The sequence below is a fragment of the Atractosteus spatula genome, chromosome 2 (assembly GCF_055471065.1).
Source record: "Atractosteus spatula isolate fAtrSpa1 chromosome 2, fAtrSpa1.hap1, whole genome shotgun sequence".
Classification (NCBI taxonomy): Eukaryota; Metazoa; Chordata; class Actinopteri; order Semionotiformes; family Lepisosteidae; genus Atractosteus; species Atractosteus spatula.
Window position 1 is genome coordinate 18,215,570 of NC_142707.1, and position 27,186 is coordinate 18,242,755.

Below are 27,186 nucleotides of genomic sequence, written 5' to 3' on the forward strand. Positions count from 1 at the left end.
GCAAAAGAGGTGAGGGGTTATAAACCAATACTTTGCAGCTAATTCTTCGAGGATAACTTTTATTAAATAGGACTGGCATTTTTTTAATGTGACATTGTACCTATTTTCACCATCCCTGACAATCATCTTATTTTAACACTTCCTAAATTAAATTAATTTTAAGAAGTAATCTTCTCTCCATAAAAACACATTATGAGAAATCTTTATTATTGCAATTTTGTCCTGCTATAAAATAAAATGGAGCCTTGTTCTCACAGAGAAATTAAAGCAAACCCCCAATTCCCACCTGATGAGCAAGAGGTGATGGTCGTAGGTCTTTCTTGTCATCCCGGACAGGGAAAAGAGACTTAAGCAGTTTGGGCATCTGGGGCACCAAGGCTTTCACTGGGGAGAGATAAGAGGCAGCCAGTCCAGAGATACCTAGAGGAACTGAGAATGGAGACAGGGACAGGCGAGACAGTGGCGCAGGGAGGGAGAGGAAAAAAGTGCAGAAGCATGGGACAGCAACACAGAAAAAACGGAGAGAAGTGTGGGACAAAGAGACTGGTTTTATATAAAAATTAAAAAAAAAGTTGTCCATTCAGATTATGTGCTTCAATAAAAGATCATGCAAAACCTAATAAAAAAATTATTAATGAAAATCCCATATGAATCGGTCAGGAAAAAAAAGTAACAACAGTTTTGAAAGGCTACTGGAATTTAAAACTCAACACAACGCAAAGCCAAGTTAAAGAACACTTGCAAATGCATAATGAGACAGATATAATGGGAAAATGCAGTGACATACAATAATGGCTGAAATAGATAAAAATGAGTATGAAAAATGTAGCTCAATGCAGACTCCAAACAGCATCCTTGAAGAAAAAGAGATGTGACTCCTAAAGAGGTTACCTGCTTCTGGTTCAGCACTCTTGGAAAGTGAAGGGTGTCGTGGTGTTCGACTGAACTGAGATGAAGTCAAAGAAATATCCTGCTGACTTTCCCAACGGCCCTAAAAGTTAAAGAAAACTAAAGGTTAAAAAGCCCACAGAGAGAGATCCACTAGTTAGTGATTCCATATTTCAGTTACAGATCCCTCTAGGGCCCGAGTGCCCAACCCATGGCCCAGGATGGCGTTTTATCAGTTTTATTCATGCTGACATTAATTAGTTTTGTACTAACTTGACACTTTCAGTTACCAATTTGCAAAAGTGTCCCCAACAAAAAAAAATTAAAAGTGGGCATACAGTGTCATGTTTTTTGCAAAACAATTGACTGAACAATTACTTATTATGCCATATAAAAGAAACTTGTATCCAATTTTCAAAGACATCATAGCATATTGAAAAGACTATAATATGTGAACTCATAAAAGCAAGGGCCTACCCAGAACATACTGTAGCTGCAAGTAATAATTTTGCAATTAAAGTGGCATTCAATGGGGAATAGCCTCAACCACAGGGATTAACATGTTTTAGAGAATACCTGTAATGTTATGAACTGATTAACATGTTCTCGGTGGGAACAAATTAAAATTCCAGTTTCACTTGGCAGATGGAAAAAAAAATGTAATTATTTTCTGGTTTTATTCATTGGCTCTAAACGTCATTAGTCTACTTTAAGAGTATTCATAAATTTATTTCATAATTGTAATCCAAAAGTTTGAGTACCCATTCATAAACTCCATTCCTCTTTGTAAACTCAACAAAAAAGAAATCACTTTGTGCAGCCATAATCCAGGGTATGGGTGCTTAAGACGCAGAAAACAGCCTTTTCAAAATAGATGTGGCAATAAAAAACTTCACAGCAGCATTACTTCACCATTTGCTGTAATACTGAAAATATTGGCCAGACACAAATTCTTAAAACTAAAATTGACTAAATGTTTTGTCAATGTGACATGGACAAAGGAATTGATTGTTTACTGACTGGCAAATAGAAAAGGATTAAGAACGGTTTTGTCACTCAGTAGAAGTAGTAAGTTTCACAAGTCCAAATAGTTCCTCCAGAGCCTTCAGTTCCTCCAGAGTTTTGCTCCTCCCCTAATCATGTGGACACTGAGAAGGATAAGGATGTTTAAGGGTATCCCAAAAAAGAAACTAATACAACCTTATCATGTTTTCATTCGTTATTTTCCTGAATGGGTTCTCAAGATACTTATTGTTAAATTTGATCATTAGTACTGACAGATAATGACTACTTTCAGTGGTCAGACTAATTGAACAATGGAATCTGCACACTACAGGATGACGATATCACAGTTAAAACAAAGAGAAACATTTCACACAATGATTAAAAAAAAGATATTACATATTTTGTAGTGAATTTGATAAAAATGGATCAAATTATAATGCTAGGCCACTATCAATTTTAAATATGTTCTTTCAATTTCTATATTTCTTATCCCTGGTCAATAAAAACGGTGATATTTCCCCAAAATCATTTTTTTTTGTTTACCTTGGCCAATGGGATTTCAGATGATATTATAAAGGAGCATTCGATACTGAATAAGGGTGCAATTACATTACAGACAAACTTACTTCCATTTAAATATACTACAATAAATTTGTACTGTTTCTGAACATGTGATCTTCATCTGACCATAGGCATCTTCATAGCCCCAGCTTCCAGGGATAGCTACCCGACTACTCCTTTACCTTATTTTCCAGTTGAGAGCTAGGCGAAAGATCCTGGCGGCTCCCAGACAGCTGTAGGAGAGGAGAGAAATACCTTAATTGCAGACTGGGAGAAGCTTTCTATAAATTGGTGTAGGAACCAAAGTCAAATAAAAATTTAGTGTCATTGCTAATCTCTAACCTGTCCACTGCAAATATTATTTGTTTAGTCCATGATTGAAAGTGTGAAATTATAATCTTGTTAAAAAGCGGAAACAAAAAAAACAGCATCATCTTCTGAACAGTCCTTTATGTTTTTATAAGGGTTTAATATTCACACAACTGGTATGGAGTAACAATCCTGGTATTAATACTCTAAATTTAAACTACAATAAATCAAAAACATTTTATAAACATTATAGACAGTTAAGCATGGTAGGATTATAATAATATAATGCATGCAGCACAGCCCTTATTGTACTGTAGCTCTTGTGAATTGCATGAACACTTTTTTTTGGGATGACACAATCAGTTGAAACAACTAACATTAAGTTGCTGATAAAAGGAAATACAACAATTTACTGAATATGTCCAAGATACTTAATTCCAGTATTTTATGTATTTAGAAGATCTGAAGACAAGTTTATGCTGGATCATATTAAGAAATCATTCTGTAAAGGAGCACAGTAAAAAAAAAACTGTCATTCTAAAAACCCAACTGTTCTTGGGAACTTAATCAGACTGCTAGAAAACATGAAAGTTCAACGTCCTTCACAAAAATATACAAGAGGATTAACATGATAAAACAATTTAAAAATTCTCATTTTAAAATGTGTATATATATACACATTCAGAGATTTTTGTAGCATTATGTAGCATAACCAAACCTCTTATATACACATACATGTTTGTTATTGTGTTGAAGTGGTATTATACAGACTACCTTTATTTCTGTGTGTGATGATCAAAACTATTCCCAGGATTTTTTACCCCGGGAGAGGGAAAGTTTAGTCTCACCCTGTGCACATTGGGGGAGCTGAGACTGCGCCTGTTCCCCTTTCCTTTCCCAGCCAGGTGTTCCTTCACTGCCACCTCCTACACACAGGGGGAAACACTGAAAATACGCACACTGACAAGCAATTAACCAGACGAGCTGCACTCAGAATCTCTCCAGTTCTTCATACAAATTAAATGTTCAGCCACCTATAAGAATCAAACTTATTTTCCTCATGCTGTATATTTCATTAATCTAAAACAGTCTGAACTTAAAAAGAATATTTCCTAGAGAAGCATCCCCACACCCTCACTCAAGGGAGAGCCTTCACAGATCATCACATGGTTTCTGTTATTATAGATTACTAACACTGTTTACTTTAGCATTGTCCAGGACAACTTTTTACATTAAGTCTAAGCATTGGAACAACTGGGCAGCTATGGTCAGGGAAATGAACGAGGGTCCCGAGAGAAAAACAAGGAGGTAGCCACGTGCACAAAATAAAAGCATTGAAACTAAAACTAAAGCATAGACTGGAGGAGGACATTGTATGCAATACTGACCTGGCAAAGAGAAACTGGCTTGTGAATGTGGAAAGAGATTTCTATATTTTGTTTCTTTTTCATTTGTTTACAAAGGCAGTTTTGTGGAGAAAATTATACCCATGGCAGACTAGCTGCACCCAGTATTTAGAAAGGGAGCATAGGAGCACAAAAAAGAGCTAAATTTATTTTAGTTTATTATTTTATTTTTGACCTTTTGACTATAAAATAAGCAATTGCCATTGAACTCTAAATTGGCGTGGGATGTGTTGGTGCTGCCTTTTGACCACAATACTATTTCAAAGAGTAATACTGACGTTGTGATGATGATCCAGTAAAGTCATGGTCATCTGTGCCACATTTGTGATCATGGGATCACTGGCTACATAAATGAAATAAAAATTGATTTACAAATGATATATATAGTTTCAAAGCCCTGAACCTTAAGCCTAATCCTAAAACTGTATTTTTATACAAAAACGCTAACACTGATCTGATGTTAATTCTGCCTCAGTGTAAATATCACAGAAACGGTGACAGCTTCAGAGAGGTAGAACACTTCAAGTGCTAAGAAACCCTTTGAGATGAAAAGACTTCCTATAAATACAAAATATTAGTACAGTCTTGCTCTCATATTTGTTCTAGTCTCATGGTATTGAAGAATAACTGTCAAAGAGGCTGCTGCCGAACTTAAGTGCGTTGTGGCAGTGGATGAACTTGGCTGAGTCTATAAGAGCTCTGCTAACCTGTCGTAGCCGGTCTAGTGTGAGGATGTTCTCTACAGCCAGCACACTGCGCAGGTACTTCTCGATGGCCGCCTCTGTGTCCGCTGACTGCTGGTTCTCAACACTGGTTGCCAGTCGCGCTAGCATCTCCCTGTCCTCCGAACCCTCGGCATCCTGAAGATATAAGCGCAAGACTGCTGTGTGGTTGAATTTACCTAACATTTGTTCTGCAAAAGCACTGGGATGCTTCACTGCTCTTTTTATCCATACTCCGCCAACCACAAATAAAATTGTGTCATTGTTGTAGTTTAAAGGAGAGCATGAGGGTATTTGATTTGGTCTACATTAATTTTTTATCGTCATATAACCCATGTTTTAATCTGAAATAAAGATGAGTGGATGCAAATATAAATTTGTGTTCAACCGTAATAAGATAAGATCACTTTATTAGCCATATACAATTTCTTGCATTAGGAATTTGTCTTTTTTCACATACCCCAGCTAGCTCTCCATGAGACACAGATACACAGACAGGGAGCGAAGCTTGGGATCAGAGCACAGGGTCAGCCATTGTACAGCGCCCCTGGAGCATTTGGGATTAAGGGCCTTGCTCAGGGGCCTTGCTCAGGGGCCCAACTGAGTAGGATTCCTCTGCCAGCCGTGGGAATTGAACCGGCAACCTTCCAGCCACAGGCACAGATCCTTAGCCACAGAGCCACCGTTCCGTCCCTAAGCAAATACCTTTGAGTACTAGTGCAGATACTGTAGATCTACCAATTTACTAAATTTAAAAAAGTACACATCTGAGCAATGTTGACATACTGCTATATGTGTTACTCATTAAACTACATACAATTATAATCACATATTCTACTTTAGATATACACAAAGATATTTCTAGTGTGCTCAAAAACACATTTCTGTAGCTATACTAACAAATGTATTTCTGGTATAAATTCAATACAAGTTAGAAAATCCTTCTGGGACATAAACACAAAAATTACAATAACACTGGCACATTACTATTTCAACAAACCAGAATCAAGATGGCTTTATCCTGCATGCAAACTACTTTTTATTTTTAGCACTTATTAGCACTGATCTTAAGCAAAACGAGGGCTTAAATCTGTCCATTTCACTGTAATCCAAACTGTTTTTGGATTTCAGGGTTCTCAATTTAACTAATATCTGCTTTTGGATGGCTTGTGACAGTGTTTATCTGTTGCCTCACCCCTGGAATGTTGGATACAATCTCAAAGGTTACTCCACAGGCAGGGATCGTACTTCTGTGAGACATCCTCCGTAGAAAACTTTGAGCAAAGCCCTTTATTGTACGTATACAAAAAGCAGAAAACAGTGAAAGTTATTAAAAATTGGAATTAGAGGTTTTCTTAGAATGATGTAATTTCACAAACACTAAACCTAAGAATGTGGTTTGTAGTGTGTTTCCTCTTATTTTGCTGCCTATTTTCACACACCATGAAAAAAGGAGACCCTGTCTATTGTAACCAGATTTATAATTGTCATCCTGCACCAAGTGTCTGACAGTAAACTATTTTTTAAAAAGTACTCAGTCTTAAAAAAGATGACTAGATTTTGAATAATTTGCATAATTAAATAAATTAAATCAAATCCCTAGCAACAAGAGTCAAATTCACTGCCTGCAAAACACAGAAAACTTGATAAAACATGAAGTATTCAATAGCAAGGCTGTGTGATTCTCTACCAGTGGTTCAATTGGCATGAGCATTGTAAAGTGTCTAGATATCTGAAATGATGTCTGTTATAAGCAGGCAGCAATTTGCTGTATTAATAAAAAAGGTGATGACAGAAAATACAATATTTGAAGGAAACAAGCTTATAGTCCCCAAACTTCTATCAGTAAGCTTAAGTGATCACCAATACTTAATACTCCATTTTATTCCATAAAACACTGGCAATTCCACAAAATCAAGTTCCAAGACATTTTGCACACTGGTTATTGGTCTAGTCTGGCCACTAGGGGTTTAAGTCTGACTAGACCAGTCTGTGTTTCAGCCTGGGGTGCTTATCTCTGAATGGGTTATATACAGTATTATCTCCTGCAAGCAAACAAGAAGGGAAATAATAGCTTCCAATACTGAAGTATTCAAAACTTATAAAAAGTATTGCCAAAGTCAACTCAACAAACTTAATCGGAATCTACAGTGAAGTGAGACAAAAATAAATTAAAAAATAAGAACACAAAGCACTTTTTACACAAAGTGAAGTGGAAGTATGGAACAAGCTACCAAGATGATACACTGGCTTCTTTCCAAGAAATGTCAGGATACAATCTTTAGTTCAATGAGCTACTAGCAACTGAATAAACAAGATAAGCTGTATGGCCTCCTTTCATTTAGAAATAAAATCTTGTGCTCTTATGAATCTCATATGGATAATAATTATTTTTTTCTTCTCTAACTCCACTTAAATAAAATCCTCATTAAAGCTTAGTCCTTACCTGCCTGCCAGTGACATTCACACAGATGCGTTTGCGCAGAATGAGCTGCATGTCTGCAGGGTGGCTGAGCTGCACGGTGGTCTTTATTGTCAGGTACACCCGCTGATCTGGCGCCGCCCCTCGACTCAGTTGGGGACAGTTGTGCACTGTTGAATCCCATGAGGCCTCTGCATTCACCTAGTGCAAGCAGGAGGGATATTCCTGTGTCTCAGAGTTCACATATTTGCACAGTGTAATGAAGAATCCATCTTTTGTGGTGTTAGAGGGGTTCTTTTAGTAGTACTGAGGGTCACAATCAGAGTGTTCCTAGTTAGCTGCTACCTACCATGCTATACATTGTGTTGAAGAAGACATTTTAAGAGACTTTTCTTTACATATTCTGTATCTATGAAGCACTAGATTTCTGTCTTTGATAAGGAGAAAAGACTCAATTATATAGTCAGTGTTGTGACTGTCAAAATACATGATCTAAGAGATCTAACTTTGTCTATGATTCATCAGATGATTTAATGTTAGCCTGTTAGTTCTCCAACACTTTTATAAGCAGTTCTTTTTCATCTCAATGCTGAGGGATACAGCTGTATTAAATTATTTTGTATTCTACCACAGACATCTGTTATAAAACTTTCAAAAATGTGCACTTTCTGCAAAGCACTGGTTAAGTTCTGAAGCAAATATGTATTACAATAATTCACTGTACTATATGAAATTGGAGATATGTCATTTTTTATAAATTGTGGAAGAACAATTAATATTCCTGCTGAAAAGGTCACCTAAGTGATAGCAAATGTATTACTTTCTATTCTTATGAAAATGCATTTTCACCAAATTGAGATTCAAAATAAACGGTTTCAATAACAGCATGCTGTACGCAATTATATAACACAAAAGAGGTAAGATCACATGGTTATCAGAATGCGTTATTTTTCAGGAATGACCGAGTTCATAAAAAATAAGATTTTCCAAAAGCAAATATTTAAATGATATATGAGTGGAAACTGTGTGATAGATCCTTGTTGATCCTAAATATGACCACCCTGATCCAATCAGAAAGCAGCTTTTATTTGTTGTACAGTGTTACCCTCATTTACATACAAAATATTTAATATTAAATGCAATATTTAATAAGACTGAAACTCCTGCAAGTGGGGGATTAATCCACATTTTTAAAAATCACCTTAATGATAACAAGGCTTCTGGAGAGAGAATCTATAGACAGCTGCTGTTCAATATACAATTGGCCAAGGTACTGCTGTAAACTATTCCAAACCTCTTAGTTTGATGAGAGCTGCACAAATGCTGTGTATCACCTTTCTATTTCCAGAATGTGTTGCATGAATCTGGAGTTCACTCTGGAAGTATACCAGCACTCACTTCAAGCTACCTCCAGTATTAAGTGTCATCAGATCTCACCTCTCCGTCATGGTGCTTCACAATCTGCAGCTCGAAGAATTCATCCTCATCCTCCCCACTGAGTGTGGCATCCCAGCCACCCGCCTCTGGCTGGTCAAGGTTATCCTGTGAGCTGAAGTCATCTGCTGTGGAAGAGCATCAAGTGAATTAGTGAAGAGTGTTGATCACCATGTCCCTTATGCTCCTTTATGCTACAGAACCACAAAAGGTAAGAAAATCAGAAGAGTTAAATTTGGTTGTTAGTGATGCATGATTACAGGCACATGCCGTGAAAAACTAAGACAGGACATTCAATGAATTCTATCCTTCCTTGCTCACTGTAAGACATACATACCACTCAGGTCCAGAAAGAGAACAGGGATGTGGGTTTCCATTCCAGGAACTGGAATCCTATAAATAAACACAAGAGTATTCAGAATCCTGAAGCTTCATCTGCATGCACATGGTCAGCTTCTAAAACGTTAAGGTGCAAGTCTGCTGGTTAAGGATTACACATTCATACCCATTACAAGAGGTCAAAATAGCTGTTTTGTACAAAATTTATTTTCTGGAAAAAAGGTATGAATCAGTGTTGAACTGACTCAACACTGTGGTGAGACATTGAAATAAATACCCATTGAATTTATTTTATCTCAGCTCTTAGAGGTTTATACCAGAATTATTGCATTTGAAGAAACAGTTGCTTATCCCTACTAGAAAAGAGGAAAAAAAGATTAAACGTTGCAAAGAGGAAAACAGGGTAGAGGAAAATGCTGGTGATATAAACTGCTTTTAAAATAAAAATGTTAAAAGTGACCAAATCTGTTTGTGTTTCTGTGTCTACGATAATAAAGATGTACAAAATGAAAACTCCTCTCACCAGTGGATCAGTACCATTGCGGAATACAATCAGTATAAGTCAGAGATTTTAAGAAAAGTGCACTGCACTCAATAACCACACAAACTGAGTGATATTCTTGCTTCATAACTGCCATGCATATGGACACACTTAAGGAACCCGATCTGTTGCAATCTTTATTTTGCAATGTTTTGTTTGCCATGGATTACAATGTTCAAAATAAGATGTAAGGCAGTTAAAGTTAATTAAAATCAGATCCTGGGTATTAAACAGGAGTCCTCTGAGAGGCACATAGAGGGCTCCAGCTGGGATGCAGCAGTACAAGGATTACAAAAGCACAATATCAAAGATAAAAGCTGTATTCTACTTTCATCAATACATCTTAAAAACTGAGGAAAAAAGTAGGCAAAGACAGTCACAACTCAGGCACATAAGATGCACAGGCATGGAAACCTTCCCCTGCTGTCGAACCAGTGTCTGATGGAAACACTGCTGCACCTGTGGCAAAACTTTGAGACTGTGGGATATTCATAGGCATCAAACTCCACTCAATCAGCAAAACGTCAGCTTAGCAGATGTAGCTGGTTGTACCTAAACATGTTTAATTGCAAGTGGCTAAATGTCACTCTTATTTCAAGGTTGCTCATTTTAATTTGGTGTGGCTCTTTGTACCAAGCACCTCAAAAGTCAACAGAAAGAAAGACGAGATATGTGAACTAGTTGTAAGTGTAAGGGTAAAGTTGAGGACATTCAATTACATCAAAAGGGTTTTGCATTTGACAGCAGTGTTACCATAAGATTGGGCTTAAACTTGTTTATTTTATTGTATCAAAAACTGTGAGATGGGCAATAACCTTACCATTCTGCTGGTGCCCCTGGGATGCCACTGCCAGCAGAGGGCACCATTACAGCGTTACGCTCTTCTGTCAGTGTGAGCCGGCACTCCAGAAGTTGAGATTCCCTGTCAACATCATCCTCCGACTTGTCTAAAGAAAATATGGGATAACTGGTGAACAGTTGAAGAGAGGTGGTGCTTCTGGTTTTCAGATGATTTGGTTGTTCATATACTACATATAATGGCATTATATAATGGCATTAATTTATTTTACTTGGCACCTTCATAAACAAAAACAGAATGTGAGTTGCTGTGCATTTAATGCACATCTTATGTATTGTAACTTCTTTTAAAAATGGAGACATCCATTAAAAATACATTTACACACAAACATAACTGCCTGGAAAACTAAGTTTACTGCATAGTCTGTTCTAAACAAAAGACGTTTGAAATGTCAGAATAAGATTGAGGTCAAGTCACAATGCTTGTTTACACATAATATTTTAATTGTATTTATAAAGAGAGATGAATACCAACACAGGTTTTACTTAGCTATACTGGTTTTATAAAATAGTTTAAATTTGTTGTGATATTCAGAGGTTTCAATGTCATCTTTATATCAAAAGATAATGGCATCTTATGTTGAACCAGGAGCAGTCTGCAATTAAAAGAGTCATCTTAGTTTACACAGTAGTGCCATATTTGAATCAATACCTACCAACTTTGCATTTTACTGGCTAAATAGCTTTTGAACACTGCAGTTATTAAGTAACTGAACAACGCTTTTTAATTTTGAATAAAGTTAGGCAAAGTTTTGTTCATGCTGGTGTTACAATATGAAAAAGATCAGATTAATATTGTGAGATTTTTTTCAAAGCTACTATACATTTATCACTTGTATTAATTCTTCCACACTTTCTGTATTTTTTGTATTTAAGGTTTCTGATTTTGGCTTAAGACTGATGTAGGAGCTTAAAGTTAAGAAACATAAGACTTTTAGATTATTGCCCTATTGAGAAAGGGGCTGAGACGTTTTCAAATGTTACTCAAAAGCAAAATGGTAAGAAGAATGCAGTATCCTGCACAGCAAATTTTCATTTTTCAAGGCACCCATATGATAGCATCTATAGATTAACAAGGATAGAGTATATTGTATATACTGTATGTACAGAAGAAGAATTTTCTCAGTATGACACCTAGGTACACTTCCATTTTAAAGAAACAGTGAACACCCAGCAGAGGAGGTCAAGAAGACCTAAACCTACAGCACACCGCAGTCTCTAAAAATGTGAGAAGGTTTATAGCTGTGTGGTACGTGTTCCTACCTTGCTTGCTGACAAGGTTCTGCAGATGCTGATCAAGATACTCCTGTCGTTTGGTCAGGGCAGTCAGCCACTGTCGCCTCAGCCTTTCCAGGTCGCGTTCCTGCAGTGTCACAGCACAACACTCATCTGCTTATTGTCTTTACCCACCTTTCAAAAGCACCATGTACATCATTTTATATATCAATTACATTTATTCTAACTGTAAAGAGCAACAAATATTAGCACATTAAATACAAAAAATAATGTAGCTATTTAGATTTAAACTTTTTTTAAGCGTCAAAGTCTCACCATGTAGGTAAAAATGTCACCTAACTTCTCCAACACGCTTTGTATTACTCATCTTTTGCTTCACATTGGCTCAAAGGCCCATAGATGAAAAGGACTGATTCTAAACATGGTACTTATCATATTAATAAATTCCATATTAATAAAGTCCTGAAACTAATAACACTGGTACAATGCAAAAGTCACATAACATTTTTTGCTAAAGGAAAAGCAGCTTCCAACGTTTTTCTCAACATTTCAAGTTCAGTGAAAAAATAATGAATAAAAGAAATGTATAGTAAACAGAAGCAGGAGAGTGCATGTACTCATTGATGAGCTTTCCAAGAATTGGACAAAATGTATGAAGGTTACCTGATAACTGTCCATTTCATCATCTTCTACCTTCAAAAAAGGAATATCAATTAATAAAAATAAAAGCTGTTTCAAGCTGTTCCACATCCACTGTAAGAAACATTTAGTCATATTATCCATACAAGTCTAAACAGTTTCTGGAATACATACAGTTGTAGCTTGTTTTAGTAACTTTAGTAACCCAAGAATACTCTCTTTTCAGGTCAAATGAGCCCATAACTAGCATAAAATATGGAAACAAAAACTCTTTTTAAATGTAATAACAAATAATTAAAAAGTAAAATATATTTATACTACAGCTAAATCGCTCTTATACAAATAGTTACTTTCAAACATTGTTAAGTGGAAAAATAAACTCAAGTGCTTGTAAAAATGTAGTAAACTAACAATTCACTGATACTTAAACAAGTATAAGTTACAGAACTACCAAACTTAGTGCAAGATAGCTCTGCTCACTTTAGTGTGAGTTGAATAACTGACACCTCACCTAATGATCAACATGTGGGTAACTCAACTAAGTACTAGTTATTATAACACAAACATATCGATCTCATGCAGCTTACTATATATATTTTATGGCTTTGAACATCTTGTTTGAGTGTTTCAGTGCACCAGTACAAATACCAAAAATTTCACATAAAATTAACATTAGAATCACTGAACTTCTCTTCTCTTTATTACCAGTTTATCCACGAATACAGCCCAACACAAACAGTACTAATAATGGGATCTCTTGAATTGACATGCAGAAACATATGGGCATCATCTAAGCAAAATATTTTGCTCCATTAACTTGATGGGATTAAAAAGATTATAAAAATGTTCTATCTGTAACTTACTGAATTCATCCTAAAGCCATGTGACTTCATTTACACATGAATGTAACACAGATTTTCATTTACATCTCCACTGTATTATATAAGCCAAAATGAAGCTGTCATTTTTGACTCCATACCAGCAATGAAGAATATCTGCACGTCAACAGAACAAACAGAAGTGCTCATTTCTGCCAGTGACAATCCAGTATAGCCCATACTTCTCTTTTCATTATTCTTAACTTTGTTTTCACTGGTTTTAATTTCTGGATTGCGTTCTTACCATTCACACAACGATGGTAGTTACCTACTACGTAGCATAAATAAGTCAGTAATGGTTTTCAGATTTTAATGCTAGAGAATTTAAGCAAAGTCCTTCCTATACAGAATGAACCACAACCTCTTGAGACCTACCTCTTGAGATTCACCACTCCTGGCAGAACGAGCCTGGCGTATCTCTACACAGCCCACTGACACAGCCAGCACCGACTCAGCAATGAGCGGCATGGTGCCAGAGTCCTGCACTGAGCGAACCTCCACCTGGATCCGCCTGGACTGGCCCTGAGTGAGAAAGAAGGAAAATGTCAACCGTCTTCATCATGGGACAGCAGACCAGCAAACAAAATACCGCTTATAATGCACAGAATGTTACAGCCATCTAACTTGTTTGCAAGTAACCAATTGATCACAGAATATCATGCAGCCATTTGTTGAAGCTGAAAGGGAATTAGCATCCATAGCAGTTTTACATTCACTTAACGGAAGTGCCGTTGGTATCCCTGCACAGACGTTTGAATTACACGCCTTTATTTTTAACGCTAAAATTGCAAATCTTTCGTTAACACAACTTGCTGCAAGAATGCTTTAATCACCACAGGAAAAATACGGACTATATGCACACATCCTCTGAAACACAAAATCGTACAATTTCACACTGCATGCCCAAAAAGCAAACAGCAGAGTAATGCATTGGACAGAAGATTCAGTTCAGTTTATTGTCATATGCACATGTGCAATTAAATGCTTATATGCACATATGCTCCAATACAAAGACACTAAGGAAACACCAAAAACACAGAACAGTGGCAGAAACTCAGCTCACAGCTCACACTCATAATATAACATAGGAGTCTCATAAGTGCTGGATATGTCAGGCCAAGGAAATTCACTGTCCACTCAAACAAAACATACTGCTCTCAATTGATTGCACTTCACTGATCAGACAGTGCCAGGTGATGTTCAACCTGCTATCTCTAAAATGATAAAGCACCATCTGCATTCCAAGCACTGACACGAGAATGCAGCTTTATCATGCAATTCCTTTTCATACGTGTTGCAATTTAAGAGAGAAGTGTCGCCACAGAATTCCACCACAGCCTGGGGGAAAAAAGTAAAATTATGGTCCATTTAACCTGCACTTGTAAAAGTAGCTTGCCTAGACATTAAAATAAAGAAACAAGTTCAACCTGTCGGAGCTGGAAGATCCCTCCAGTGCGAACGTCCTTTGCAGCAACAACCTCAACTGGAACATATTCTCCATTTTCATTGAGCTCCAGGATCTGAACCCACAGCTCCACCTTCCGGGTTACCTCACTCCACCTGCACCACACAAACACTACGACTGAAAACATTTCTTCTACCTTCATTTTAGCTGAGTGTTATTTAAATGCACTAAGTTTGGTTTATGCTATTTAAAGTGAAGACGTGTATTTCAATCTAACTTAAAAATACTAATATTATTTTCAGCTAAAAACAACGTGGATGAAAAGACAGAGTGAAAGAATTTGATTGTTTTTACATGTATGACAATGTCAAGTGTAAACATTCCTAAAGCAACTGAAGTTAACCTGGAAAACCCATACTGTCAAGCAGATGCCATATGAAAATAATAAATTAGAAAATGTGAGAAAACAATTATACAGATCATACAGAATGGTTTGTTAATTTATATATTTAAAATTAAATTTGTAAAGGAAACATGAAAACACTAAACATTACAGATCACTAAGTATTATAATTGAAAATATGCCAAAATACATTTTCTTACTAGTCATTAAATAATCACTGGATACTTATTTTCAGATGTTTTGTGACTTTTTGACCTGTGCACCTCTTTTGAAGTGATATTTAAGATAGTAAAACAGTTTTACCAATGTTTATTTCTTTTCTCACAAGCACAGAACACCAAATCAGAAAGAATAATAATTTGGTATTTCCTCAATCTCATACCAAAAACAATTTGCTATTAAAAAACAGCATATGGAAAAAATGAAATTATTGAATTATTTATATTAGAAAAACATTAAGAAGCACAAAAATAATGGATAATTGCAGCTAGGAAAATGGTACAAGGTGGACTAACACCACCATCTGGTGTTGTGTTATGATAATTGTAGGACAGTTATATAAACAGTTACCAATACAGTTAGTTCACCGATATACATATATGAACCATATTTACCTTTGCATTAGTATAATGAAAGACGGTGACAGATATGTAGGGCTTATTATGCAAGTAACTTGTTGCAGGTTATAAATTACCAAATTAGTGTCCTAAAGGAAATTAAAAGGATCAAATCTGTACATTTGTGGATGAGCAGAAGAAATAAGCATGAATACCGGTCTCTTAGGGTGCGTGTTTTGGCCTGAATGATGCCCAGGTCCCACAGTGCAAAATTTCTTCGTGGGTCTGTCTGCTTGTGTCCATACACCTGGATTGCCACAGCCCCCTCTGTGAGGTACTCTATGAAGTCCTCTGACACTGTCACAGCCAGTTCCTATAGAGGAAAAATGAACAATGTTCAACCATCCATTCATTTTCTAACTGCTTATCCAATACAAGGGCGGGGGGGACCCGGAGCCTCTCGGCAAGCAACATGCATGAGGCAGAATACACCACAGACAAGATATCAGTCCACCACTGGACACACACACACAGGCACTAACCCACACAATTATACCTGGGCCAGTTTTCACAGAAGCAATGTCTTTGGACTGTGAGAGGAAACTGGAGCACCTGGAGGAAAACCATTCACACACGGGGAGAACATATGGACTCCACATAGCACCCCAGGTTCGGAATTTAATCCAGGGCCCCAGAGCTGCAAGGCAGCAATATTAACTACTGTGCCGCCCAAACATTGTTCATGTCCTTCACAACTAAAACAAAATGTATACAAAAAGGCTTAACTAATTCAAATTGGCAGTTACATGCCCATTACCCAAGTAGGTTTAATGTAATTTATTCAACTGCTAATTGCAGTTAGCAGTCCTGCCCTCAATAATAGACTCACCTTGCAGTGGTCAAAAACCACCATACACTGGGGGTCTTTACTCGCTGGTGAGGAAGCAGAGGGGTCTACCTCTGGGGCAACTATTATAGGTTCAGACTGGTCCCAGAATGAGTACTGGCAAAATACAAAGTTGGACAGGTACTGTGGCAATCCTGTGGCCTGAAGTATCTTTATCTGCATCAGGAAAGAAAAACAAACATGTAATTTGGTTAGGTTTGCATGCCTTAGATTATCTTAAATATCTGTCCACTGTATTGTCTGAAAGTTACAGTCAGAAGAATAGCAACCAGATATATTCCTGGGTTTAAAGGGAAGTCCTACATTGCAAGGCTAAAAGAACTCAGCTGTTTATAGGGTTGAAAAGACTATGAAGGAACCTATTTAGTATTTTCCATCTCAATGAGTGTCTCTCTACTAAAACACTGTAAACAATGTGCAATCCAATTGGTCAAAGTCAATCAAGTTTTAATATTTGATTGAATTTCTATTTCACTAGAGTGCATAATACCGGTTAAAATGATGCATGGTAGTATTTAAATGTTCTGGCTGAGGCACTTGAAAGACATTTTGAAACCATGAAAAGACTTGCATTTTCTTATCCTAAGGAATGTCCATAATTGCAGGTTTTCCATGCGTGTTTGGATTAAGCTTTGCAACCACAATAGAGGCAGGTCTGTGGAGAGTATCATTAGTTCTTCTAAACAAAGAAAAGATCTGACACTTTATGCTTGTTTTGGATTACTATTAAAGAGGAGCTCTGGGTGCTCAAATATGACACTAGAGCCAAAGATGAGGTTACCATGCAGATTAGCTTGCGGTCCTGCACCTCGGCCTCAGCACTACTTTCTGGATCTTCACCTCCGGCCAGCCTCTCCTGGAAATCCCCACTGACTCTCACCACCTCCACATGGAGCCGCCCTGCAACCTACCAGAAAGGTACTGTTTTCACACAACAAAGCTGAGTGAACCCAGACTCAAAACAAAAAAAAGGTGTTGAAGATGAACTCTGGTATCAGTAAGCATCTACAGTTTACATCCGGACTATGATAACTACACCTTCCTGCAAAAGATTTACATTAATCATACAACGAAACAGACATTTTCTGAAAGATATAACCAAGCAGCACATGTCCCTACTCAAATACTTAATTGGCAATCCAATGAGAAATGCTGTACAAATCAAGTAATGCACTGCTGGAGAGTTTTCAAGATCATAAATCTTGGGCAACTTATTAAATGCTGCAAACATATTATTGTACACCATCTGACCAATTAAATCTACATATAGGAGATCACTAGTAATGCCTCCAGTGATGCTCAGAATTTCTACAATGAAATGATTATGAGTGATCGAAACTAACTAAGCTTCTGTAATTACACACTTATGATCATGGCCCTGGTCAAAGTGATTAGTGGAATGAGGATTCTCAATACTATGTCAAAAGACAGCCGAGTACCAGAAACTGCAACCCAGATCTCATGGCATTTATCCACTGAACTGCCTTACCTCCCCCTTCTGGTTGATTATGGGTACTGCATACTGCAGCTTAACATCATAGAAGAGGCAAGAGAGGAAAACATTGGCCACACCAATCAGGCTGTGGTTTTCCTGCTCATCAAAGAATGGATCTGCCCTCTTGAAGTAGGAACGCATTACCTACAGACAAAGTGAAGAAAAATAGATTTCAATACTGTATTAATAACACAGGCCTTTCCAAAGAAAAGAAAACAATGAGATGCACAAGACAACTACTATAACAAGACACAATTAAAACATTTTTAACTTTGATATTAACAAAGCCAAAGGGAAAAAATATACTGGGTTTGATTCTCTAATCCTAAAGTAAGCACTACCAAGTGGAGGCAAGTAACCACAGAGAAAACAGCCAAGTACATACAGTATATACAGTATGTACATACTATACCAATGTCTTAGCTAAATCTACCAATTTGAATCCCTATTAACATGGCTAGTAATTTGTAATTCATGAGCCAGGGGATATGTAGAAAACACTGCAAGAAAATTTAAGCTGCACATTGCAAAAGCACTCCAGTAGACAAAAACAAGAAAAATAACATTAATCAAGAGTACACATGTAAGAAATAAGACCAAAAAAGATTAGCACAAAAATGAAATAAACAAAAGACAAAATTTAGTATAGGAAATAAAGACACATCAAAGAAAACAAAATAAACTAGACATAAAAAGTACATCACATTTATCATGTAAGAAGCCTAAGAAGAAAACGTTTTGCCATACAGGGTTGTCCTCATCAAAATCCTTCCACTCCTGGTAAAGCTCCCTCATGTCCACCAGTCGATTCTCCATCTTCTCCAGAGCCCAGATCTGTTTCCCCTTCCCCTTTCTTCGTACTTGCACTGCCGGCTCACTCAGTACCGCGTCACGCTGGGGGAAAGAGAAACGCAGGTGAGCCCTGCATCGGCACGGTCTCCCAGCTCCTTCTCACACTGACCAACGATCCGCACACTTGACATGGTACAGTCATCCTGCTGTTATACCTGTACAGCCTATAAACTAGTATTCAAGTGTACACTGGAGAACAGAGGTTTGCTGATAGCATATCGCTAAGAATGACTATTCACAAAAATCCTTTTGCAGTCATTAATCAATTAGTCAATTACCTATAGATAATGATAGTCCCATGACAAGCAAGACAACACAATAAATATTAGGCTTCTGTTTTTGTTTTCACAATAAAACACAAATTCAAATGTACAACTGCTACTCTTGTACACCTACAAATTGGTTCACGCTCCAAAGTGATTGTTTTAAAGAGGAAAAATGCATCAAGGGATATATATTTTGAAATAGTTCAAGTAGGTAGCTGCGCCAGCTTGCAAAGGCTGCAAAGGGACAAGTAAAGGTTTATTCCATGCTGAAAAGAGAAGAAAGGAAGCATAACGTTTCGGCTGTGGAGGCTTCTTCAGATGTGAGAAAGACAGAGGAGTCAGCAGAGATTATATAGTTTAGGAGAACAAAAGCCGGGAGTTTAGAGGTGGGAGCAGGGGAGAGGCAGAGTGGGTACTCAAGTGGTACGAAGTGGAGAGAGGTGTGAAGTCGAAACCTGCAAATGAATAGAGAGGATTAGAAGGAAACGAGTCTGTCGTTGAGAGAAGGGTGAAGGTGTGAACCTAGTTTCAGGATAATTTTGGTTTCGGATGTCTTTCTGCAATAGGAGTTAAGAAACCCTTCTTTGAGAATGCGGACAGAGAGATCAGTGTGATCATGGCCGTTAGAGGTGAAATGAGAAACTACAGACTTGGAGAAATCTTTTATCCTAGCAGCCCTAACACGTTCTCTGAAGCGGTCTCTGAGTCTCCTTCCTGTTTCCCCATGGTAGATAGCTGGGCATTTTCTGCAAGAGATGCAGTAAATAAGGTTGCTGGAGGTGCCATCTGAGTGATCTGGAATTGTCCTGAAGGGCCTTGAATTAGATATGTATTTCGCAGGTAATGCAACGAGTTCTCTTCATATTTTGAAATGTCCATCATGGACATCAAGTCCCAATTCCAAAATCCCTTTCAAAGTAATATTTATCCCTGCATAATTTCTTAATAATATGCACTTGGCCTCCAATGTTTGTAAAAAATGGCTTGTTATAGAATTTCAGCGGCAAGTGCCCAAAATACAATCATGCTTATAGGAAAATATTTCAGTAACCTTCAATGAAAGAACAGAAACAATAACCTGTTTGTTCACATCAGTTTCTAATGTGGACTGACCTTCCTGTTAGCATTGAGGTTAGAAGCAGGTATCTGCAGGGTGACGTGATACTCTGTCCTCTTCTCCAGCTCCTCTGCAATGAAGCTGGCTTCCTGCACCAGCAGGTTGGCCCTGACAATCTGCTCCCTCAGCTTCCGCAGGCTACGGGTCAGGACTGCCTCTCTGATGGGCCGCACACAGACATGTTGTTAGAATTATTCCCGAAAAATGTCACAATGACAAAAGCATACCATTAGATGCAGATTTAACAGCACTATCAGGTTTCAAGGAAGAATGTTCTACCTTGAAAGTCTTAGTTTTGGGTAGCTGATTTAAGCTAGTGTGACTACGGGAAAATGCTTCTTGAATGCCTGGGTGCAAAAAACATTTTGGCTTCTTAAGACATTGCCACACTCTGATTCATGATAACCTATTCATTAGAAGTACCCTACAGAGTGGATATTCATTTAAATTGACTTAATGAATTAACCCTAAATAAAAACAATCAATGTCTCTCTGTAATATTTGCCTTTTTGCTGCATGTCATTTCTGCAATGAAGATAAAAACGGTCCTGGTTTCATTTTACTATTTTTAAACACATCACCGAAACCAATGTACAGACTTTGCCATTCACTCCATTGCAGAGCTTGGACATATACAGTCCTTGATTACTATTTTCTCTTTGCCAATGTACAATTAAATAATTAGGAAGTGAGTTGAAGCAAAATTGTGTGATGGAGTGGACTGTAAACGCAACAAGATGGGGGATATAGTGAAAGTCCAAGTACAGTTCACGAGCAATTGTTTGAAATGTAAAACAAAGCAAGAACTCTGATCAATGGACGTACAAGGCAGCAGAATGTATGAACCTTCAAGACCAGTTTATTCACTGAGCTCACCTCTCCTCGCTCCACTGGCGCAGTTTCTGCTGGGCACTGGGGGACGCAGCTAGGCGCTCCATGCTGCGGTAGTGCTGCTGCTGCTTGTCGGGGGAGAGCCGCCGTCTCAGCTGTTCCAACTCCTGCTCGTACATCAGGCGCTGCCTCTCCAGTGCCGAGCGCTTTTCCTCCTCGTGGTGCCGCTCTAGGCTCATCAGGATCGCTTGCATGGGGTCTGAGGGCAGACAGAGAGAGACCCTTCATTATACTTCACAACAAACACCAACACAGCCTGAGAATGCCACATGAAAAAGAGCAGCACTAATAAAGCAAAAACCAAGCACAAAATGGAACAGATGTCGGTAGCCAAGATTTGTCCATTATTCAGAGTCTGACTCTCAGAAAGACTTTTTTTATCCCAAAGGGGTTTAGAAAACTTGATCATTTAAATTTGCAACAGATCATTCTAATGCAGGACACAAGGACAGCATTAGCTTTCTCTGCTGTACTGAAGTTTAAAGATTTAGAAACTGAAATTGGTACAAAGGAAATATTAATTTTCCTATCCATTATTTGTATTGTTACACTAATAATGAACCTAAATGAAAAAAAAGTATAACTTAACTTTTGCATTTCAGAGGCGAGACTATTTGATTTTCTGACCGTGGGGAAATTACCCTTATTTTCTCAGTTCTAAACATAGACGGCTTTAACCTCAGCCCCAAGCCTAGAACAGGCAACTTTTGTGCAATGCACGATGCACGGTGAAAGAATGTCACCACGTAAAAAAGAGTGGAAATTTTTTAATGTGTCATGTTTGAGTTATTGGAGTTTTAAAATGGCTTTTTAATCATACTGTTGTACTGAAAGAAATGCATCTGACTCCAATGTCAATATGTGTGACTATTTAATAAATGACGTTTATATAGTACAAGCATTTTTACCAGAAACCACCAATTTTTACATTCTTCTCATCAATTTAAGGACTTTTTTGGCATTCCAACATTAAAAGACATGGAATATATTTTTCAGTGGTGTTTTGAATGCTGCCTGTTATTTTTCCTTGCGTATTAAACCAGTATTGGCTTAATACAGGGACTTTTTTAAATCTGCAAGTGCTCCAAATTAAAAACCGATTTTGATCAAGCGGTGTCACACAAGTTTTAACTCCCTTTGCTTTTAACAGAGATCACCAAAAGAGGAAAGGAATGTAGACTGCCAACAAAAACTACTGATTATAGCTTAAAAGGCACTTAGAACAGTGGAAGATGAAAAAGAACCCTGCCCACAGTCTGTTCCCATTCCATTACAGTAAAATATAGCCTTAAAGCGCTTTAAAGGAAAAGTACTCTCTCACCGTTGTTACCCAGGGCTTTCATCATCACCTCAGTCTGGGCAAGCTCATAGCTGAAGCTGACCTCACTGGAGACTTCACTGGCTGTATCCCCGTCCCCCTCTAGCTGTTCACTGCTGCCACTGTTCTTCATCACGCCCTCCTCCTCCTCCCGCTCCCCCCGTGATCGCCTCTTCGGCAGGTTAATCCTGCAGAGAGAACAGCCTCATCAGTCTGTGCGCAGAAAAGTCGTCCAACCACCCAGCTCTTCATTCCACACGTAATTGTACTGCGCCACTACAAAATGAAGCTTGTATACTGTCAGACAACCACTGTTAACAAAGACTGCAAGAACTAGATTTGAATAATTGATTTCACTTACTTATTAACATTGTCTAACATTGAAACTTAGATAGTTATTTTCTTATGTCTGTGTGCCACATTAGTAAACAGATCAATGAATCAATACAATATAATGGGTCAAGGTCTTCGATTATCAGGTTTTTCCTCTGTTTTTGTTTTCTTTCTTTTGTGTGAGGTGCTGTTTGGGATTTTGTAGTTTATTAATGTTTCTGTTCTAAAAAGTGAATACAAAACAAGTGTCAGACACATTACACATAATATCTTTCAAAGTAAATTAGAAACACTGCCACAGAAAAGAATCAAGTGAAATGTACACACTTTTCTTAAACTGCTAGAATCAACATGACATGAATTGAGCCTGTATGTTTAAAATGGAGTGATTAACTTAGGACCATCTTGTTTAACTTAGAAATTAGCTTTTTTGTTCAGGCTTCCCCTGAAAAGTGGAAGACCAGTGCTGACCTGAAGAAGTGGTTATTCCCCCAGAGAATCCGATCACCATGGTAGAGCTGCACTGGGCTGCTCACTGCAGACCCATTCACACAGGTCCTACAGGATCACAAAGGGGAAACCTGTCAACACTTTGGGTTAGCTTGCCCATGAATCAAGACAGACTCATTAAACCATGAATCAGGATTGGCTCCTTAGCTCTTACTGTCCTAGGCCCTTTTAGCCAATGTCTGCCAGAAATTTCCTGCCCTTAAACATTGTGTTATATCTCTGTAGCAGAACATAGCAGGAGCCTGGTTCAGGTCTTAAATTGAAGCTAACCCCCTTGGCTTTGAGTGTGAACGGTTATTTTTGAACAAATTTATTTTATTTCTTAATGTGTCCACTCAACAGACAAAGATATGAAAAAAAAAAACAGCAGGCGAAAAAATTGTTTAGGTCTTCAGAGGTCAGAATCTTCACTTCTAGGCCTGTCAGGTAGCTGAAAATGCTTGGCCTTGTCCTAGGTGTCTACTAGCTTGGATAAATTTGGGACAAACTGATCAATTTGAAAAAATTCTACATAATATTTTGTGAAGACTGGACCTGGAATGAAATTTCTTGCATAACCAAAATAAATTATAAAAATTATTGAAAGCAACAACAATAAAAGCCATTGCAATTGCTATAAAAACCTTTAGACACTGCTAGAGAGCCTTTTTCTGCTGTTAGGCATTGAAAAAAAAACCTCAGAGTTGCCTTCTGGTGTGGAAAAAAGGACCACTGATAAGAAACTGATTACCCCTTCTGAGTCAATGATTGACAGCTCGCACAGGACTACAGGGCACATTAAGAGGTTAACCCTATAACAACTGAGCTGGGAGATGCTGCTATAGTACCGGGAGTTGCGATGTGGTGTCAGGATGACCTGTCCTTCGGCAGTAATGTCAATGACGCAGTGTTCTGCCTGGATCCCCATTCCACACAGCTGGATGTCCTGGGAATCTGCAGCCCCCACCAGAGTATGGTCCTAAAAGATCATACAGCATCAGAACCCTCTTTTTAGAATTATCGGCAGGCCTTAATTGACAATAATTTTCAATCATTCTCCTTACTTTAAATTCTCCACAAAAACAGCACATTGCAACTCTGGCCCACCCACCAAATGCAAATCCTAAGCCTGGTATGCATTGATTTATTTCAATTCACTGCACAAGATAAGCTTGAAGAAAAGAGAGCTGTCAATGTGACATTTAGAACTTTTAAAGTTTTGATTTAATCAAAGTTGAAAATGCCATGTTTATTTTAGACATTCATTATCACTTTTGGTCTCTCATGGCCCATGCCCTGACCTTTAGTTTCAAGCTAGAGACATACAGACTTCTTTATAATATCACACTAGGAAGATTGGATACAATAAACGCAAAGCAATTTCTTAATGAAGAAGGATTGATAAGAGACAAAATGCAAAGCAGCTCTTGTTTTGCTACCTTTAAAATTACATTGCTTAGCATGGCCTATTAGAGGTCAACTTATGATTCCAAAAATTCCCAAAAAGCACCACTTAGACATTAATTCCCTATTTGCTCATGCATCTATCCATCTTCTAAAGGGATATTTTAACTTTCACAGCAATACAAAAAAGCTGCCTTCTTCATAGGAGCAACACAAGGAGGTATTCTAACTTAAAATTTTTAATTATACACACACACTCAAATTACAGTAGTGAGCTTTTTCCTTCTCAGTTTGCAGCAACACCCCCATGTAACTACATAAGGGGAATGAGGAATACAAACAATTTAAATACTTACTACCTGCTCCACAGCAACCAACAGGAGGGTCTAGAGCTGAATGGAGGAGTGCATGTCACTTACCGACATCACCACAAACCTTTGGTCACCCAGAATGTTACAGGGGTATTGTTTTACAGCCTCCCAAGAATGTCCTGACCAATTAATCCCAACACTATTACATCTTGTATGCCTGGAGACTCCTGCTCTGTTAGTCACATGACCAGCCTTGAACTTGAAGTCTGGATCACAGAGCACAAGCTACACCCAAATCTTTACCAGTTGAGTGTTTCTTAATTGAAAATCTACTTATCATCTACTATAAATCTAACCCAACATGACTGAACTCACTATTGTAACATACAGTAACTACATGTTGAGAATTATAGAATGTTTTAAAAGTATCTTTCAAAAGAACACTTCCTAAAGACCTTGAGCAATGTGATCAGTTAGACTACTTTTTTTAATTAATTTGTTGATCAAAAACTAAAAAAATTGAAGAACCTCTGGCCTCCGAGGACCAATGATCCTTTATGTGACCAAATTACTTGCTTAATTGATTGATAACATTCAAGTGTTTTTCAATCCAGACAAACTGGATTGGAGATCTCCAGAAGTAGTTAGTGAATCCTGCTCCAGGGCATTTTGTATTCTAAAAAGAACTGCTGAGAATACCTTTATGCACCAATAGGCAGATCTACATTTTAAAGTCTGAGAAACAGAGGCTGATATTAAGTGTGCACAGCACATCTACCTAGCATATATTTTAATATTATAAGGGAACTAATGCTTTTTTGACAGAGGCAACAATTCTGAAGCTTGTGTTATAATTCTTCTCACACTTCAATTTCACATCTTACATTAATGCTCGCATTAAAATAATTGATCAGGGAAATTCTACATAACTCTATCTCTGAATTAACTATAAAAATCATCACTAGCAGAAAGAATCATGTTGAATGGATCTGATAGTGACCAGACCTTCAAGTAGTAGACCAGAAGCTCATTGAGGGCTGGGTCTGCATTCAGGTTGACGAGGAAACACTTGTCCTCTCCCACTCGAATCCCAGAGGACTGCAGGGAGATTCCCAGGCTCTCCAGCTGCTTCTGACGCTCCTGAAAAGCACGTGATCCCATTGTCACAAGAAGAGCGAAGTGCAAGGACTGCTGCAGTAAAGGGAGGCCACAGCATGCAAGTTTACTAGAGACCCCCAGAGATCAATGATTACAGCATATTGAGACTGAACAGTCCACAGAGTGATCTCGACATTGTAAAATTAACAAATACATTATAAATGATAAATTATTTAATATTTCAAATATTGTGATCTTTGGTTTTCATAGTAAAACATACATCATCTTATTTTGAGAGAAAAATACTTTTGAGAATGTCCAGAAAAGCACATTATTAATAGTTAAATATGAACTACTTTTGTTAATTTTAATGTATTTTATTTATATGCCTAGTTTAGGTTTTATCAGTTTGCAGTTCAGGATCCTCTTTGTAGCTGGGAGATTACCGGATGGCTCCCTGTGGAATGTCAAGAGATCTGGAAAGAGCTGACCATCAAGGCTCCGGGAAAGACATTACTTCCCACTGACCTGTGCAATTGCTTCTGTCTTGCGCAATTTCTCCTCCCAGGTTACGGTCATCTCCTGGATCAGTTTCTCCGACTCCTCTAGGCGGTCCTTCAGCTCGGGGGCCTTCATTGACTGTAAAAGAGACAAAATTGGAAAAACTTATAAAACGGCATATGAGATGATTGAATTTCTCCATGATCAAGGACTGTTGCATGCAACCTGACAGCTAATCTTAAAAAAAAACTTTAAAAAGCCTTTTAAAATCTCAGGAATTGCAGCGACAACCGAGTTGAAAAATAAGATCAGAATTAATACTTCAGACTTGTTCGTGAAGAATGACTGCGCTGAGTGTTACATCGGCTAACTGCTTTAAAGATCAGTAGTTTATTGTGCCCCTCCACAAAAAACTAATTCCATAAATGTTAGGTGAAGTAGAAAAACTATTTTAAAATGGTTTGCTGAATAGGATGGCTGCAACTTTATTTCCAAAATTCCATCTCAAACCAAATTACTGATAGTTGACAGATTTCATCAGCACCTATAACTAATTTAGATCTGCATCAGAAACTATGCCCTCAAAATCAAGAGTTCTGGA

At 37.7% G+C, this 27,186-nt stretch overlaps 1 protein-coding gene across 3 annotated transcripts in view; it reads right to left on the reverse strand.

The window, feature by feature from the left end:
• Positions 1-27,186, reverse strand: part of LOC148839389 (kinesin-like protein KIF13B) — a 76,179-nt gene that overhangs the window by 11,553 nt on the left and 37,440 nt on the right. The window contains exons 12-37 of one of the 3 annotated variants that reach the window (XM_088939332.1): positions 26,613-26,723; positions 25,992-26,126; positions 24,120-24,250; positions 23,254-23,340; positions 22,453-22,637; positions 21,117-21,330; positions 20,237-20,399; positions 18,753-18,899; positions 18,000-18,149; positions 17,292-17,417; positions 16,493-16,666; positions 15,819-15,976; positions 14,666-14,798; positions 13,610-13,760; positions 12,385-12,410; positions 11,749-11,848; positions 10,448-10,574; positions 9,085-9,140; positions 8,751-8,872; positions 7,338-7,514; positions 6,087-6,179; positions 4,877-5,029; positions 3,612-3,689; positions 2,637-2,687; positions 892-991; positions 287-429 (exon numbers count right to left, since the gene is read on the reverse strand). In XM_088939332.1, the coding sequence (XP_088795458.1) occupies positions 287-429; positions 892-991; positions 2,637-2,687; positions 3,612-3,689; positions 4,877-5,029; positions 6,087-6,179; positions 7,338-7,514; positions 8,751-8,872; positions 9,085-9,140; positions 10,448-10,574; positions 11,749-11,848; positions 12,385-12,410; positions 13,610-13,760; positions 14,666-14,798; positions 15,819-15,976; positions 16,493-16,666; positions 17,292-17,417; positions 18,000-18,149; positions 18,753-18,899; positions 20,237-20,399; positions 21,117-21,330; positions 22,453-22,637; positions 23,254-23,340; positions 24,120-24,250; positions 25,992-26,126; positions 26,613-26,723 (3,291 nt within the window). Of the gene's footprint in view, positions 1-286; positions 430-891; positions 992-2,636; positions 2,688-3,611; positions 3,690-4,876; positions 5,030-6,086; positions 6,180-7,337; positions 7,515-8,750; positions 8,876-9,084; positions 9,141-10,447; positions 10,575-11,748; positions 11,849-12,384; positions 12,411-13,609; positions 13,761-14,665; positions 14,799-15,818; positions 15,977-16,492; positions 16,667-17,291; positions 17,418-17,999; positions 18,150-18,752; positions 18,900-20,236; positions 20,400-21,116; positions 21,331-22,452; positions 22,638-23,253; positions 23,341-24,119; positions 24,251-25,991; positions 26,127-26,612; positions 26,724-27,186 lie in introns of all 3 variants that reach the window. The other 2 variants (XM_088939340.1, XM_088939326.1) reach the window with 2 other exon arrangements.